The sequence below is a fragment of the Hibiscus syriacus genome, unplaced genomic scaffold (assembly GCF_006381635.1).
Source record: "Hibiscus syriacus cultivar Baekdansim isolate YM2019G1 unplaced genomic scaffold, ASM638163v2 tig00110729_pilon, whole genome shotgun sequence".
Classification (NCBI taxonomy): Eukaryota; Viridiplantae; Streptophyta; class Magnoliopsida; order Malvales; family Malvaceae; genus Hibiscus; species Hibiscus syriacus.
This window is the reverse complement of record NW_024062843.1, coordinates 1,202,413-1,216,613: the sequence shown is the minus strand read 5'-3', so window position 1 is coordinate 1,216,613 and position 14,201 is coordinate 1,202,413. Positions and strand designations below refer to the sequence as shown.

General features: G+C 33.8%; 1 protein-coding gene across 2 annotated transcripts; it reads right to left on the bottom strand.

Annotated features, from left to right (window-relative positions):
• Positions 1 to 401: 401 nt before the first annotated feature.
• LOC120139142 (RHOMBOID-like protein 9, chloroplastic) lies at positions 402 to 4,813 on the bottom strand. Of its 2 annotated transcripts, none has more exons than XM_039154461.1 (7): positions 4,669 to 4,813; positions 3,510 to 3,901; positions 2,113 to 2,311; positions 1,668 to 1,833; positions 1,222 to 1,392; positions 984 to 1,138; positions 402 to 790 (listed from the first exon to the last, which is right to left on the bottom strand). In XM_039154461.1, exons 2-7 carry the CDS (start codon positions 3,886 to 3,888, stop codon positions 559 to 561), a joined length of 1,302 nt encoding a protein of 433 aa, XP_039010392.1. In that variant the 5' UTR covers positions 3,889 to 3,901; positions 4,669 to 4,813; the 3' UTR covers positions 402 to 558. The 2 variants fall into 2 exon arrangements, with proteins under 2 accessions (XP_039010392.1, XP_039010393.1); XM_039154462.1 differs by having other exon boundaries at positions 3,510 to 3,894; positions 4,669 to 4,807.
• Between the last annotated feature and the right edge of the window lie 9,388 nt (positions 4,814 to 14,201).

Below are 14,201 nucleotides of genomic sequence, written 5' to 3'. Positions count from 1 at the left end.
AATTATGTTAGATGTTTGAAGTAGTAGAAGTATATTTTAAAACTTTGAAAGTTCATAATCTTGTGTTAAGTGATTTTTTAAATCCACATATACTCTTAAGTTTTTATTATTAAACTAAAATGATTACAAAGTAGTATATGTTTTAAATATTCTGAATTATTTGACAATAAAAGTTCAATCACCTGCTGCATCCGTTAATGCTCGAACCTATGACCTATAGGAACAACAATGATTCATTTAGTCATTTTATTCGAGTTTTTTGGATAAATTTTTAACATTTTTCTTGTATTATCTCAAATTATGGTTCACATTAAAGACTAATGTCTAAGACATGAAGGGCCAATTTCTGATATTTCTTTTTTTTTAAATTACTATTTGCATAAGAAAAAAAAAGAGTTTGAAAGAAGTTACTTTACTACGATTTATACAAGATTTCTATCATCTCACTCAAAGGGAGGTGGCACCACAGTACATAATTATTACATATATAATTTGTACAAAAGAAGCTATGGCTAGTATGCGAGCAATGTTTGGACTTGCTGCATGTCATCGACTAACCTAAAACCCAAATTCCGTGGTACCAATCGGAGGTTCTATAAAGAAAACCAAAGAGCTGAAAACAAGAACGGAAACAGCAAACAAAATGAGTGATTTGCGTGGATCACCGAATCTCCCCACCACTCTCATCTCTTCTTCTTGACCACTTCTTGAAGATATCTCATCCAACTGCAGCGAAGGGCATACGAAAAAACCATATGCTATACCACTAAACGCAGCTCCCAAATGTGTCCTGCATTTATAATTTGATACCGTTAATGGATTAGATCTGTCCAGCTTTCGAAAACTGAGCCAGCAATTCGACCAACTGCAGTGACTCGAGTCGGACTCGGTCAACAAAAATCAAATAACAACCATGCTCCGTACATGGATACATCTGCATGCAATGATTAACGTTTAAACAATGTAGGTAGAGCATATCTAACCAGTCATCGATCGGACCGAAATTGCTTAATATGCAGCTAAGAGCCGTCACAAGTATTGCCTTTTGGAACATTCTATCCGAATTATCCTTTGACATCACATCTCTGTTTTGTATTTGATAAATCAGCCATGCACCGATCACAGCAAAAACTGGTCCCTGCAATTAGTTTGAGAAAGAAATGTTAGAGTTGACACTTTTGCTTATATCAGTATTATTTTTTCTTATTTCGTGTGACACACCGTGCCACCAACTGTTGGATCCGGTGTATGAAGGAAGCTTATCAAGTTTCCGGCGAACCCCCCGAGCAAATATATTAAGAAAAATGTGAACGATCCATAATGTCTGCAAACTTGGGGCCCGAAAGAAAGAAGCCCCCAACAACCAAGAGATACATGAAGAATCCCGGAATGCTGCATCACCAAATCAACCATCAAGTAATTTAAACGTTGTTATGGTAGATAAAACAGGAAGGAAAAAAAAAAGATACTGCGAATCACTAGAATGAAATATCATGATCAGACAACGAAAAGAAATATCGACTCGGGCAATGTTGTGGCAAGAGGACCAAAGTAACAGATACATGTATCCGACAATTATACTCGAGTCTAAGTATAGACAAAATCATGCAAAAGAAATAAAACGGAAAAAGAACACGAACACAGACCCAATTGTTTTAGTCTTGTACCAGAAACATTGGTGTCACAAGCCTCCACCATTCTCCAACCAGAATAAGATCGTTTATTTTAGCTCCATATAATGAAGGAATCGAGAAAAGCTCCAACTCGGGGATTCTAACTGGAGTGGCGATTTCGAATATGAAAACTGCAATGTTTATGGAAGCCAATATACCTCTGCATTTAGAATAAAAGAACTATATCAGAGCATGAACATGACAAACTAACAACTATGTGTTGAATAATGTGTCTTAATTCTGTCTTAAGCAAGTTTATTTGTGGTTTGCACATTTATGACAGAAAATTTGTTACGTCACAAATGTGTTGAAGTGATTATGACACAAAACATGATCATGCAAAATTCGTACACAATCAGAACATGTCGTTCAATGTCATGTTTCCGTGAAGTGTCAAAAATTGGCAGATGTAAACAAAAGTAGAGGGGTAGTGATTTACATTAAGTAGAGATGAGAGGCTTCATCAGAGTAGTTCAAAGCTTCAGACTTGTGTGAGACTCTGTTAGCATCTCTTATCCTGAAGCCGATATCGCTTCTGAACTTTGCATTTTCGTCTATCTTAGCATATTCTTCGAAAGAAAATGGAAGTACAGTTTGGTTGTCATCAGGAGTTTCGCCATAGCTTTTAGGCATTGAATCTGAAGAAACAATAGAAGGAACTCAGTCATAGACAAAATCGATGGATCGTATGGTCTCTCTCTCTCTATATATATATATCATTAAAATATCCTACGTTTTCGAACGGACTAAAAAGTGGTTGAAGTTGAACTGGAAAAAGACCAACAGAACATAAAAACTGGATTTAGGGGGTCTAAATGAACCGAGCTTAAATGAGCAATGTTGCGTTCATTTATTTATTTTCAAAAGTGTTCATGTTTGGTTTGTATTTGTTTAATGTCTTAATATTGTGTTCATGTTCGTGTTCGTTTATTTATTTTTGGAGGTATTCATGTTCGATCATTTATATGTTCTTGAACATGTTCGCTTAGCATTCGCGAACATGTTAATTTATATGTTCTTGAACATGTTGATTTGCATGCAAAAAATGATAAAATTACATCACTAGTGCTTAAACTCCTTAAGTTTTTTACAGCTTAAACTCCAAATTTCACCACGTGTTGAATTAAGTCTCTACATTCACCAATACTTAAAATATAAAAAATAAAAAGTAAATGAGTTTCTAAACGAGCTTGTTCGTGAACATAAACGAATAAGTTGATTAACGAACTTGTTCGTGAACATAAATGTATCAAACACACAAATGTTTGTGATCGTTCGTTTATTAAATGAACATAAAAATTTTGTTCAAACTCATTTATTTAGCTTATCAAACGAATTCTATACGAACGGCTCATAAATAATTAACCGGACACTCTTTCCTGATCATGTTATGACCATCCATGACTAGGGACAGACGCACGTTATAGGTGGGAGGGGCAATTGATAGTTTCAAAGCCATTGTAATTAAGTCATTGTGTCTCCCAAATTTTTTTGGTATAATTGCTTTTTAGGATATAGTGAATTTTAAAATTAATAGAATTAAGTCTTTATCCCAAATTTTTGTAGTTTAATTATTTTTTAAGAATTTTGAATTTTTAAATTTAGTGAAACTAAACCCTTCTTCTCTTAATATTTATGGTTCAGTTACTTTTACGACCCTATTTATTTTAAAGTTAAGCATTTTGCCCCCTTCATGATCCAATCCTAACTCCTCTGTCCATTACTGTTTTTATTTTACGAATTCTAGTATATCCAACATGTTATGTCATGATTGTGTCCGTGCATATGATCAAATTGTGACAAAAGAGAACAGTGCTTTTTGGCATAGAAAATTACCTTCATCGAGTTTGCCAAGATAAGCCTCCAGAGATTCCAGCAGGCCCTTCTTCATGCTACTTTCTCCAGTTCTAGCAACCAACTCCATTGAAGAACCCTTATTTGAATATTCTTGTAATTTTTGAAAATAAGAATCCAAAGACCTCAGCTGTGAACTTTCTTTGGGCAATGCTTTCATGGATAAGGGTCTCGGATGAACACCATTCAATGTCCAAAGACGCCATTGAAATCCATTAAAACCTCCATTTTTGTCCCTAACGTCAGCTTTTGTTAAGATACCTAAAGAAATACGCAATGGATTCCATTGCAAACCCTTGCATTTGCAGTCATGATTTTGATCTTTATATGGCATTTTGAAACGCAATGGAATCACTGCCATGGTAACCTGCAAACTATCATTAGTGGAAAGACATAAATTTAATTGTGATGAAAGCTTGAATAATTCAAAAAACTTATGAATATAATGTTTTTTTTGCCATTTTCCTGCAGCAATATAATCTCACACACGTTCCAACACATAATTATGATCTAATATCAAATACATACTCATATTCGGTGCTCGAATCAAAATAACTTGACTAATCAATGCAAAATTGCCAAAGTCCAAGAATTTATGAAGCTTTCATTGAACTAATGAAAGCATCATGGTTTAATCATATATAGAATAAAATCTCCGATCTTTTCGACATTTGGAGCAACCCCAAACATTTTTCGTTTCTTCAAAACAAATCCAAATTATCATTTTCTTTATCGTAGTTTTAAACCTCCAGAATATTGAAAGAGCACCAAGTTCAAGAGCTTCCATATTATGCTCTTCACAATTCTGAAAAGGTTTTATTCGGTTATAACATCAAACACTTGGTCGGTCAACTTTCATGATTCACCGGGAAAAAACCGAACTCTTACATTATCAAGATGTGCTTAAATTTTCACATGAATCTCACCTAATAAAACATCTAAAGAATCCAAATGTTTCACCATAAATTATATATATATATATATATATATATATATATATATATCTCTTAAAGCATGCCAAATATTTGTTCTTTTGGAATTATACTATATTAATAGTACGATAAAGAGAAAAGAGATAACATCACACTAGCAATCATAAAAGAAAAGAAAACAAAGGTGTAAAACGTGGGAAATTAAGTACCCTTTTTGAAGAAGATGAAGACCTTAACAAAGATGTTGGAGTTTAAGGGAAGTGAAGATGATTTGCAGACATGGTTGTGATTTTCACTAATGGAACTATGTTCATAAATAAAGGCTTATTAAAAATATGAAGTGCATAATTTGTTTTGCAAATGAAAAAGATATGGTAGGGGGAATCTATTAAATCTCCACTTATCTTTGTTGGTCCAATTGTAAACTACCACGCGTGATAAATTCAATCCAAATGTATGGGATTCGCCCCAATACCCCAAACTTAGATTTTGAGTGGACCCACCGCTCCCTTTTATGGCTGTTAACACGTTTTCGGTTTTGGCTAATTAACTCCTAATGCAACCCACCCCCTATGAATTTAGACGACCCACCGTAGCAGCCTTAGATATTTGTGATAGTGGTGAACAAAATTTGACTCGATTTAATTTGAAAAATTGATTTTTTATTTTAAATTATTCGAGTCAATTTGAATTATAAATTCGATTTTCGAGTTCGAGTTGAATTTAAATTTTGAATTTTCGAATTACTCGAAAAACTAAAAATTTGACTAAATATTTTGATAGTTTTTTTTATTTAATCCCTGATTTTATTATTTCTTCAATTACTCCTTCATTTTAAGTCATTTTTTTACTAAATTTGAACCATGTACTCATAAATCATAGCATAATACATGTTTACTTTCAATTTCTCTCTTTGATAACAAATTTTTATTTTTTAATTTAGTCCTTCAATTTTTCATAATCTCCTTATTTCTTCCATTCGTCATTTATTTTAAGTCTATTTTTAGCAAATTTGAGTTACATGCTCCTAAACCATAGTAGAATGCATTTGTACTTTCAATTCCTCTTTTTGATAATTTTTTTATTTTTCAATTTAGTCCTTCAAATTTTTATAATATCCTTATTTCTTCAATTCATTATTTATTTTAAATCCTTTTTTACCAAATGTGAGCCACATGCTCCTAAACCATAGTAGAATACATGTGTACTTTCAATTTCTCTTTTTGGTTACAAATTTTTTATTTTTCAATTTAGTCCTTCAGTTTTTCATAATCTCCTTATTCCTTCAATTTGTCATTTATTTTAAGTTCTTTTTTTTTTACCAAATTTAAACCACATGCTCATATACCACAATAGAATACATACTAACTTCAATTGTTATTTTTTTACTAAATTTAGTCCCTTAACTTTGCATTTTACTTAATTTGGTCTTTTGACTACAATTGTTTGCAAATTCTTTCTTCTCATCAATTCCTTTACTCATTTATATTCTCATCAATATTTTACCCTCAAAACACTTTCCTTAAAATATAATATTATGAATATATTTCATAATTTTAGATTATATTTGATTTATTAAATAACATTATAATATGAAGAATATATATTATGGTTAGATAAAGTCAAAAAATTGAAGAAATCATTGCCATAATACTATAAATAATTATAATAAAATTAGTATAGAAACTCAAATAACTCGACTCGACTAGAAAAATTTCAAGTTAAGTTCGAGTTGTAAAATACGACTCATCAATTCGAATAACTCGAAAAAAATTTACTTGACTCGACCCTAATTTGTGATTTTTAAAATATTCCAATTTCAGTTGATATAATTACTTGTATTTATTCATATAATTATTTATTTTTAGGGAATATATTCTGAATCTTTTCAATTTTATTGGCTATCTTTGATTGGAATGTCTATAGTAAAATAATATAATAATTTTGAGATCTATTAATTGACTGAATGATAAAAGAATGTTTATATTGTCATATTTTGAATGAATTTGAACTTTAGCATATGTATTAAAGATTTCATACCTTTCTACTTAATTAAAAGAAATAATAATTTCACAAATAATATTAAATATTAATATTTATCTTTTAAATAAATTTTAAAAATTCATTTTAATTGAGGTAGGGTGGATATTTCATAGAAGAGTTATAAAAAATTGAATTAGTTAAGTTGGTGAGTTTTTTATGATTTAAATTTTATTTAATTTTTTAAATTGAGCCGAGTTGTTTGAGTTTATCTTCAAATTTAATTATAATTATTTATAATATTATAGTATAAATAATTGTAATTTAAACGACTTCTTCTAATCATATAAGATATACATATATCTTTCTTATATTTTTTTCACATGTGTTAGTAACGAGTAAGATTAACAATGTTATTTGATATATCAAATACCGACTTAAATTATAAAATATATTTATAATGTTATTTTTTTAAGAAGATATCTTGAGAATAAATTATTAACGGGGTATAAAAAGTTCAAGACTTGATGGAAAGAAAATTTTACACAAAACTATAGTTAAATAATCAAGTTGAATAAAATATAAGATTAAGGGATTAAATGTCATGTCAGCATATATGTTTACTATTAGGCTCCATTTAGTAATGTTGTACAAAAGCACTTTTAATTAAAAAATTCATTTTGATCGTAAAATTAATGTCAAACCGATAAAAATTTAAAAAAATATTTTTAATTTACAACATAATGTCTAAAATGAATATTTTATCTTTTTAAAAAAATACTTTTTAACAGTAATCTCATATAGTTAAATTTTAAACTGTAATTTTGAAAAATCCACTTTTAAAAGTTCTTTTCTACGAAAATTTTAAAAGTCACTTTTCAAATCAATATCAAACTGGCCCTTAGTCAACTAATCGTTTTCATCGAACATGGACTATTGTAACTTAAAATTAAAAAATTAGAGGCTAAAATCTTTCAGAAAAAATAGAATCAAAGTGATCATTTAAATAAATATTAAGGGTTAATTTCATCGTTTTGTCAAAAAATAAATAGTTTTAATTTCTTTTCATTTACTCCTGATTTTGTAGCTTTTCTAGGGTAAACTACACAGATTATCACTCAACTTTCTTGTCTCCCCTATTTTGGTCACTAAAGTTTAAAAAATTTCAATTTGATAATTCAACATTATTCATTTATTTTTATTGTCACCCCACCGTTAACTTTATAAGGGTGTTATGACATTTCATTCTAAACTAAAATTTTCTCACTTTGGCTGGTTGTTATTCTCACTCACCTCATGAAATAGAACTCCACACCAAACTATTGACAAAAGGTAGATTTATGGCAAGCCATATAGAAATTTTTTACCATTCATCAAGTCACTGAGGAACTTTGAGATCTGCTATATTTTGAGGAACAAGAGGATATAGAAAACAAAGAAGAGGAAGATGTTTGTGATGATAACAACGGGTATGCTCATCTGAAAACTCAGCTTCCATCTACAAACTATGCATGATATATTTCCACTTTTTCTCCTATGAAAACTATGCATGCAATCCATGTATTAATGGTAATTCATTCGTTGAAGCTTCTCGTGAGATGGACGACGACTTTAAAAGGCCAATGAAACAACTCAAGGCCAACAGTTGGAACTATTGCATTACATAAAATCACATCCCACCACCACCAAAGGCTTCTTTCCCATATAATCTCCTTCGACAGCTCGTCGGCGACTTCTATATCTTGACAATTTTATGATGTGTAACACAAAAATGAGGTGAGTAATTAGTGGGATGGAAATATGGGATACATGGAACATTATTGTTCAAATAAATCTGGGCAAGTTTCGAGGTCAAAGAGTCCAAATTCATGCTCAATATCATGCAATTGTTGAAATAAAATATAGTGAAAAGCTTATAGCCAGAGTTTCATTTCCCTTTCAACACGTATTCCTGACCTCAAAAAGGTATATACCATCTTTCATTTTATTAATATGTTTATTTATAATTGTTGAGATAACTGATATTAGTTATGTTTGTTAGAAGTCAGTTAGTAGACTGTTAGAGAGTTAGTTATGAGCAGTTATTTCCAGCTCTTACGTTATTGTTTGTGCAATGTACTATATAAATTGGAGTTTAGCTGAGTAATAAAATAACGAGGCATTATTTTAACATGGTATCAGAGCCAGGTTTTTTTTGGATCTATCTGCTTGGCCCACCTCTAAACCGGGTAGTGTGGCTCGGCCTTTTTTTCCACATCAGCTCTCATCTTCTTCTCTCTCATTCCCAAATTTCTTTCCTAGGGATTTCGTTCATCGTTCTCCACTGCAATGCCTCCACTAAATGATTCAGCCGTGGTTGATTTCAATCATCCACTTTTCTTGCATCTATCAGATACTCCAGGCACTCCGTTGATTTCTCATCAATTAGTTGGATTGGAGAACTACAGTGTTTGGAGCAGATCGATGCGCATAGCATTGTTGGCGAAGAACAAACTTGGCTTCGTTGATGGTGCTTGCCAGAAGCAAAATTACGATCCTGACTTGCATCCTCAATAGGAGAGGTGCAATGCTATCGTGCTGTCCTGGATTCTCAACGCCGTGAGTAAGGAGCTCTCGGCTGGTATCGTCTTTGCCTCAAATGCGGCTTCGATTTGGGACGATCTGAAGGAGTGCTTTGATAAGGTGAATGGATCTCGGATTTTCTTCCTTCATCGTGAAATAGCTACAATTTCTCAAGGTGAGTTGAGCGTCTCAACGTATTTCACAAAATTGAGGATGTTGTGGGATGAGTATGTTACGCTTGTGCCGATTGTGTCCTGTGAGTGTGTGAGTTCGCAGCAGTACTCCAGGCACATTGTCCAGCAGCAGCTTCTTCAGTTTCTCATGGGCTTGAATGAGACCTATTCTTCGATTCGAAGCCAGATCCTACTGATGCAGCCTCTTCCTTCGGTGAACCAGGCGTACTCCATGATCGCTCAAGAGGAGTCTCTGCGGATTCAGCTCTCTGCTATGCCAAGTCATGATTCCTCGGTGTTCTATTCCAAAAGTTCTGGGACTCTTGATCGTCGCCGGTTTTAAGGCGTTTGTGATTTTTGCAAGATCAAAGGTCATAAATGAGATAGCTGTTATCCTCTTATAGGGTTCTCACCTGATTTCAAGTTCTCTAAACGTAAAAACGCGCAAGCTGCAGTGGTTGTTTCTGATCCTGCTGGAGCCCTTGATAAGTCGAATTCCTCTGGTTCCTTGGCACCTACCTTCACTCAGGAGCAGTACAATCAGATCATTAGTCTTTTGTCCTCTGATGCTTCGGTTGATTCCTCTGTGAATCTTGCAGGTACTATTGATAGTTGTTTACCTGCCTCTAGTAAATCATTGACTTGGATCTTAGATACAGGTGCTACAGATCATATATTATCTGATTTTCAATGCTTGCAATCTCCTATCTTATGCCCTTCACGGTCAGTTCAATTGCCTAATGGTCAAACTGTCTCAATCAAATATGTTGGCTCTTGTTTCCTAAATTCAACTACCAAATTGACTAATGTGCTATATGTTCCGAATTTCTCTCACAATTTACTCTCAATTTCAAAGCTCACCCGTGACCTGCACTGTTCTGTTACTTTTTATCCTGACTTTTGTATTCTGTAGGACCTCTCAAGTGGAAGGATGAAGGGGATTGGTAAAGAGTTTAGAGGGCTCTATTTTTTTCAGTCCTCAGCTTCACTTACTGGTTTGTCACTTACACGTGTCTGTTCTAATTTTTCCCCTAGCATGTCTTGTGATTCAGATTTTTTTCATTGTGGTCATGTGTCATCTGAATGTATGACAACTGTTTCTGGTAATAATACAAGCATTTGGCATTCTCGTTTGGGACATGCTGTTGTTTCAACCATGAACAAATTACCCTTGTTTAATTATGTTAAATTGGATTCCAAGCTATTGCACTCTTGTCCTATATGTCCTTTAGCAAAACAAACTAGACTCTCATTTCCTGTTAGCCTTACTTCTTCACAAGTACCTTTTAGTCTCATTCATATAGACTTATGGGGTCCCTATCGAATTGCTACACATAGTGGTCATAGGTATTTTTTAACTATAGTTGATGACTTTACTCGCATGACTTGGGTGCACTTGTTGAAATTAAAAAGTGACACTATTATCTCTCTTAAAAACTTCATATCCTTTGTTAAAACTCAGTTTTCAGCCAATGTTCAAATCATTCGCAGTAACAATGTTACTGAATTTTTAAATTCTAAGTGTTCTGAACTTTTTACCTCACTTGGCATTCTTCATCAAAGCTCATGCGTTCAGACTCCCCAATAAAATGGGGTTGCTGAACGCAAGTACAGACATATTCTTGAAGTTGCAAGGGCACTTCGGTTTCACTCAAAGGTTCCTATCAAATTTTAGGGTGAGTGTATTACTACAGCCTGTTATATAATTAATCGATTGCCTTCTTCTGTTCTGAGTTTCAAAACTCCTTTTGAAGCTCTTCACCATAAGGTTCCCGATCTTTCTCATTTACGGGTGTTTGGGTGTCTTTGTTATGCTACCAAACTTAATTCTCTTGACAAATTTTCTCCTAAAGCTATTCCTTGTGTCTTCTTGGGATATTCTTCCACTCAAAAGTGATACATTCTGTTTTGTCTTCAGTCAAAGCAATTTCTTGTGAGTAGAGATGTTGTGTTTCATGAAGCCATATTTCCTTTTCATCTTTCTGTTTCAGAATCTTCTCCTTTTTTTCCCTCACAGTCTTGTATTCCTGATTCTGATTTTTTAATCCTTGATTCTTTAGTTCCTATTGATACATCTCCTATTGATGATTCTACAAGTTCTTCTAGGGAAATTCCTACTGTGTCACCTCCTTCATCCATTTCTCCATCTGGTTTTTCTACAAGTGCACCTGGTAGTCAAACTGAATTTTCACCAAGTTCTTCTCAAGCTGGTATTCCTTCTTTCGCTCAAAATTCGCCTTTGTCTAGACGACCCACTCGTGTCTCTAAGCCTCCGACTTGGTTAAAAGATTATGTTTGCACTTGCCAATCCACTTCATCCTCTACCACTTACCCTATTTCTAACTATATTTCTCATTCTCGTTTACCCTCCCACACTCAGCATTTTTTAGCTTCCATTTCTCATTCTCATGAACCCACCACCTATCGAGAAGCTTGTTAAAATCCTCAGTGGCAACAGGCTATGAGAGAAGAGATTCAAGCATTGGAGTTGAATAATACTTGGACTGTGGTGCCTTTGCCCTCTGATAAGGTTCCCATTGGTTGCAAGTGGGTTTACAAAATTAAGTATCATGCTTCTGGTGAGGTGGAAAGGTTCAAGGCTCGGTTGGTGGCCAAAGGGTACAATCAAAAGGAGGGAGTTGACTATGTGGAGACTTTTTCCCCTGTTGTTAAACTAACCACTGTGATACTGGTTTTGGCTCTTGCTTCAATTTTTGACTGGTCGTTGTGGCAAATGGATGTTCACAATGCATTCTTGCAAGGAGATTTGGTTGAAGAAGTCTATATGCAGTTGCCTGAAGGCTTTTCCAGCCAGGGGGAGCATATGGTTTGTAGGCTGCAAAAGTCTTTGTATGGACTCAAGCAGGCTTCTAGACAATGGAACAGGAAGCTGTCTGAAGCACTTACATCAGCAGGGTTTCAACAAAGTAGGCATGATTATTCGATGTTCACGAGGCGAGAAACAAGCAAGTTGGTCATTGTGCTTGTGTATGTAGATGATTTACTGATTACTGGGAGTGATACTGCTATGATAGAAGATCTCAAGTGTATATTGAATTCTAAGTTCAAGATGAAAGACTTGGGTGAATTAAGGTACTTTCTTGGGCTTGAAGTGTTACGATTGAAAAAAGGAATTGTTTTAAATCAACGTAAGTATGCTCTGGAATTAACAAAAGATGTCAAGGCAGGGGGAGCAAGGCCTGCTTTAACTCCTTTGGAACATAATAGTAATTTCTTGGCTGCCTCGGAGACTGAGAGCTTGAAGAAAAAAGTAGAAGATGTGGTTGATAAGACACAGTTTCAAAGGCTAATAGGCAGGCTTATTTACTTAACTCACACTAGGCCTGACATAGCCTATTCAGTTCAGCATCTAAGTCAGTTTATGCATCAGCCTGGAAAGATGCATATGGAAGCAGCCCTAAGAACTGTGTGGTATGTTAAGAGGAATCCAGGGCAGGGAATTTTACTAGATTCCTCCAGTACGTGTGCTTTGATTGCTTACTGTGATTCTGATTGGGCAACTTGTCCAATGTCAAGAAAATCTATAACAGGGTATTGTATAAAACTTGGCAACTCCTTGGTTTCGTGGAAGTCAAAGAAGCAGAACACAGTGGCTCGTTCTTCAGCTGAAGCTGAGTACAGAAGTATGTCTATGACTACAGCAGAATTAGTTTGGCTAAGTGGACTGCTAAGCGAACTAGGAGTGAAACAGGATCAACCAGTCAAGTTGTTTTGTGACAGTAAAGCTGCGTTGCAGATTGCTTCTAATCCAGTCTTCCATGAGAGAACGAAGCACATTGAAATTGATTGCCATTTTGTTAGAGACAAGATTCAAGAAGGGTTTATTGTAGCTGAGCACGTGCCCTCAAAGGAACAGCCTGCAGACATCTTGACCAAAGCGCTTGGTACACAGCAGCACGAGTACTTTTGAGTCAAGTTGGGGGTTTCAAATGTTTTTCAACCACCAACTTGAGGGGGAGTGTTGAGATAACTGATATTAGTTATGTTCGTTAGAAATCAGTTAGTAGACTGTTAGAGAGTTAGTTAGGAGCAGTTATTTCCAGCTCTTACGTTATTGTTTGTGCAATGTACTATATAAATTGGAGTTTAGCTGAGTAATAAAATAACGAGGCATTATTTTAACAATAATCATACATTTCTATTTTCAAAATTAAGAAACATGTTTTAGACTATGTTTTTATGCAGAGAGATAAGGCTTCAGTTCTTGGAGACGCTATCAAGCACTTGAAATAACTCCAAGATCGAGTTAATGTTCTTGAGAAGCAAATTGCTAATAAAATAACGTAATCAATAATCTTTGTAAGAAAAAACAAATTTTTGCAGATGAAAATGAACAGATTCTCTTGTTCATTCTCTCTTTCTCCCTCTTCTGCTAGATTACATCATTTTCTCTTTCTTCCTCTTTATTGCTTCCATTATTTCTTTCAGAACCATTAGGTTAATGGCGTAACTGTTTTTTAGCGGGGACAATCGTTTTATTGTTTAAAAAGTAGTTACGACTTTAATTTTGGAAAATTGGTGATTTTGGATTAAATTGGATTAAGTCAAAAAGAGTCGCCATCAACCTTTGGGTTAGGAGGTCAAATACCTAAAAACGTCTTTTAAAAACAATTTTAAGAAAAAATATTTTTTAAGACAAAAGTTAGTATGTGTTTACCAAAGATTCGATTAAAACGGATTCGAGAGTCGGTTACATGTGGGGAAGGATTAGCACCCCACAGCGCCCAAAATTGGTACTGTTTCGCTTACACGTTATCGTAATGGTGGAAGTTGTGAATTGAATATAAAATTAGAATATGATCCATTTATTAAATATTGATTAACTTGCTTCAATAAAATTAATTAATTAGTAAAAAAAATTCTTTAATTTGAAAAGAAATCTCGACATTAGCAATCTTCTGTCAAGAAAGCTATTTCATCTATTTCTTATTCAAATTCGAAAATTTCATTCTCATTGATATTTTTTAAAATTTGAATCGAATATAATTTAAATATCAATTTTTACA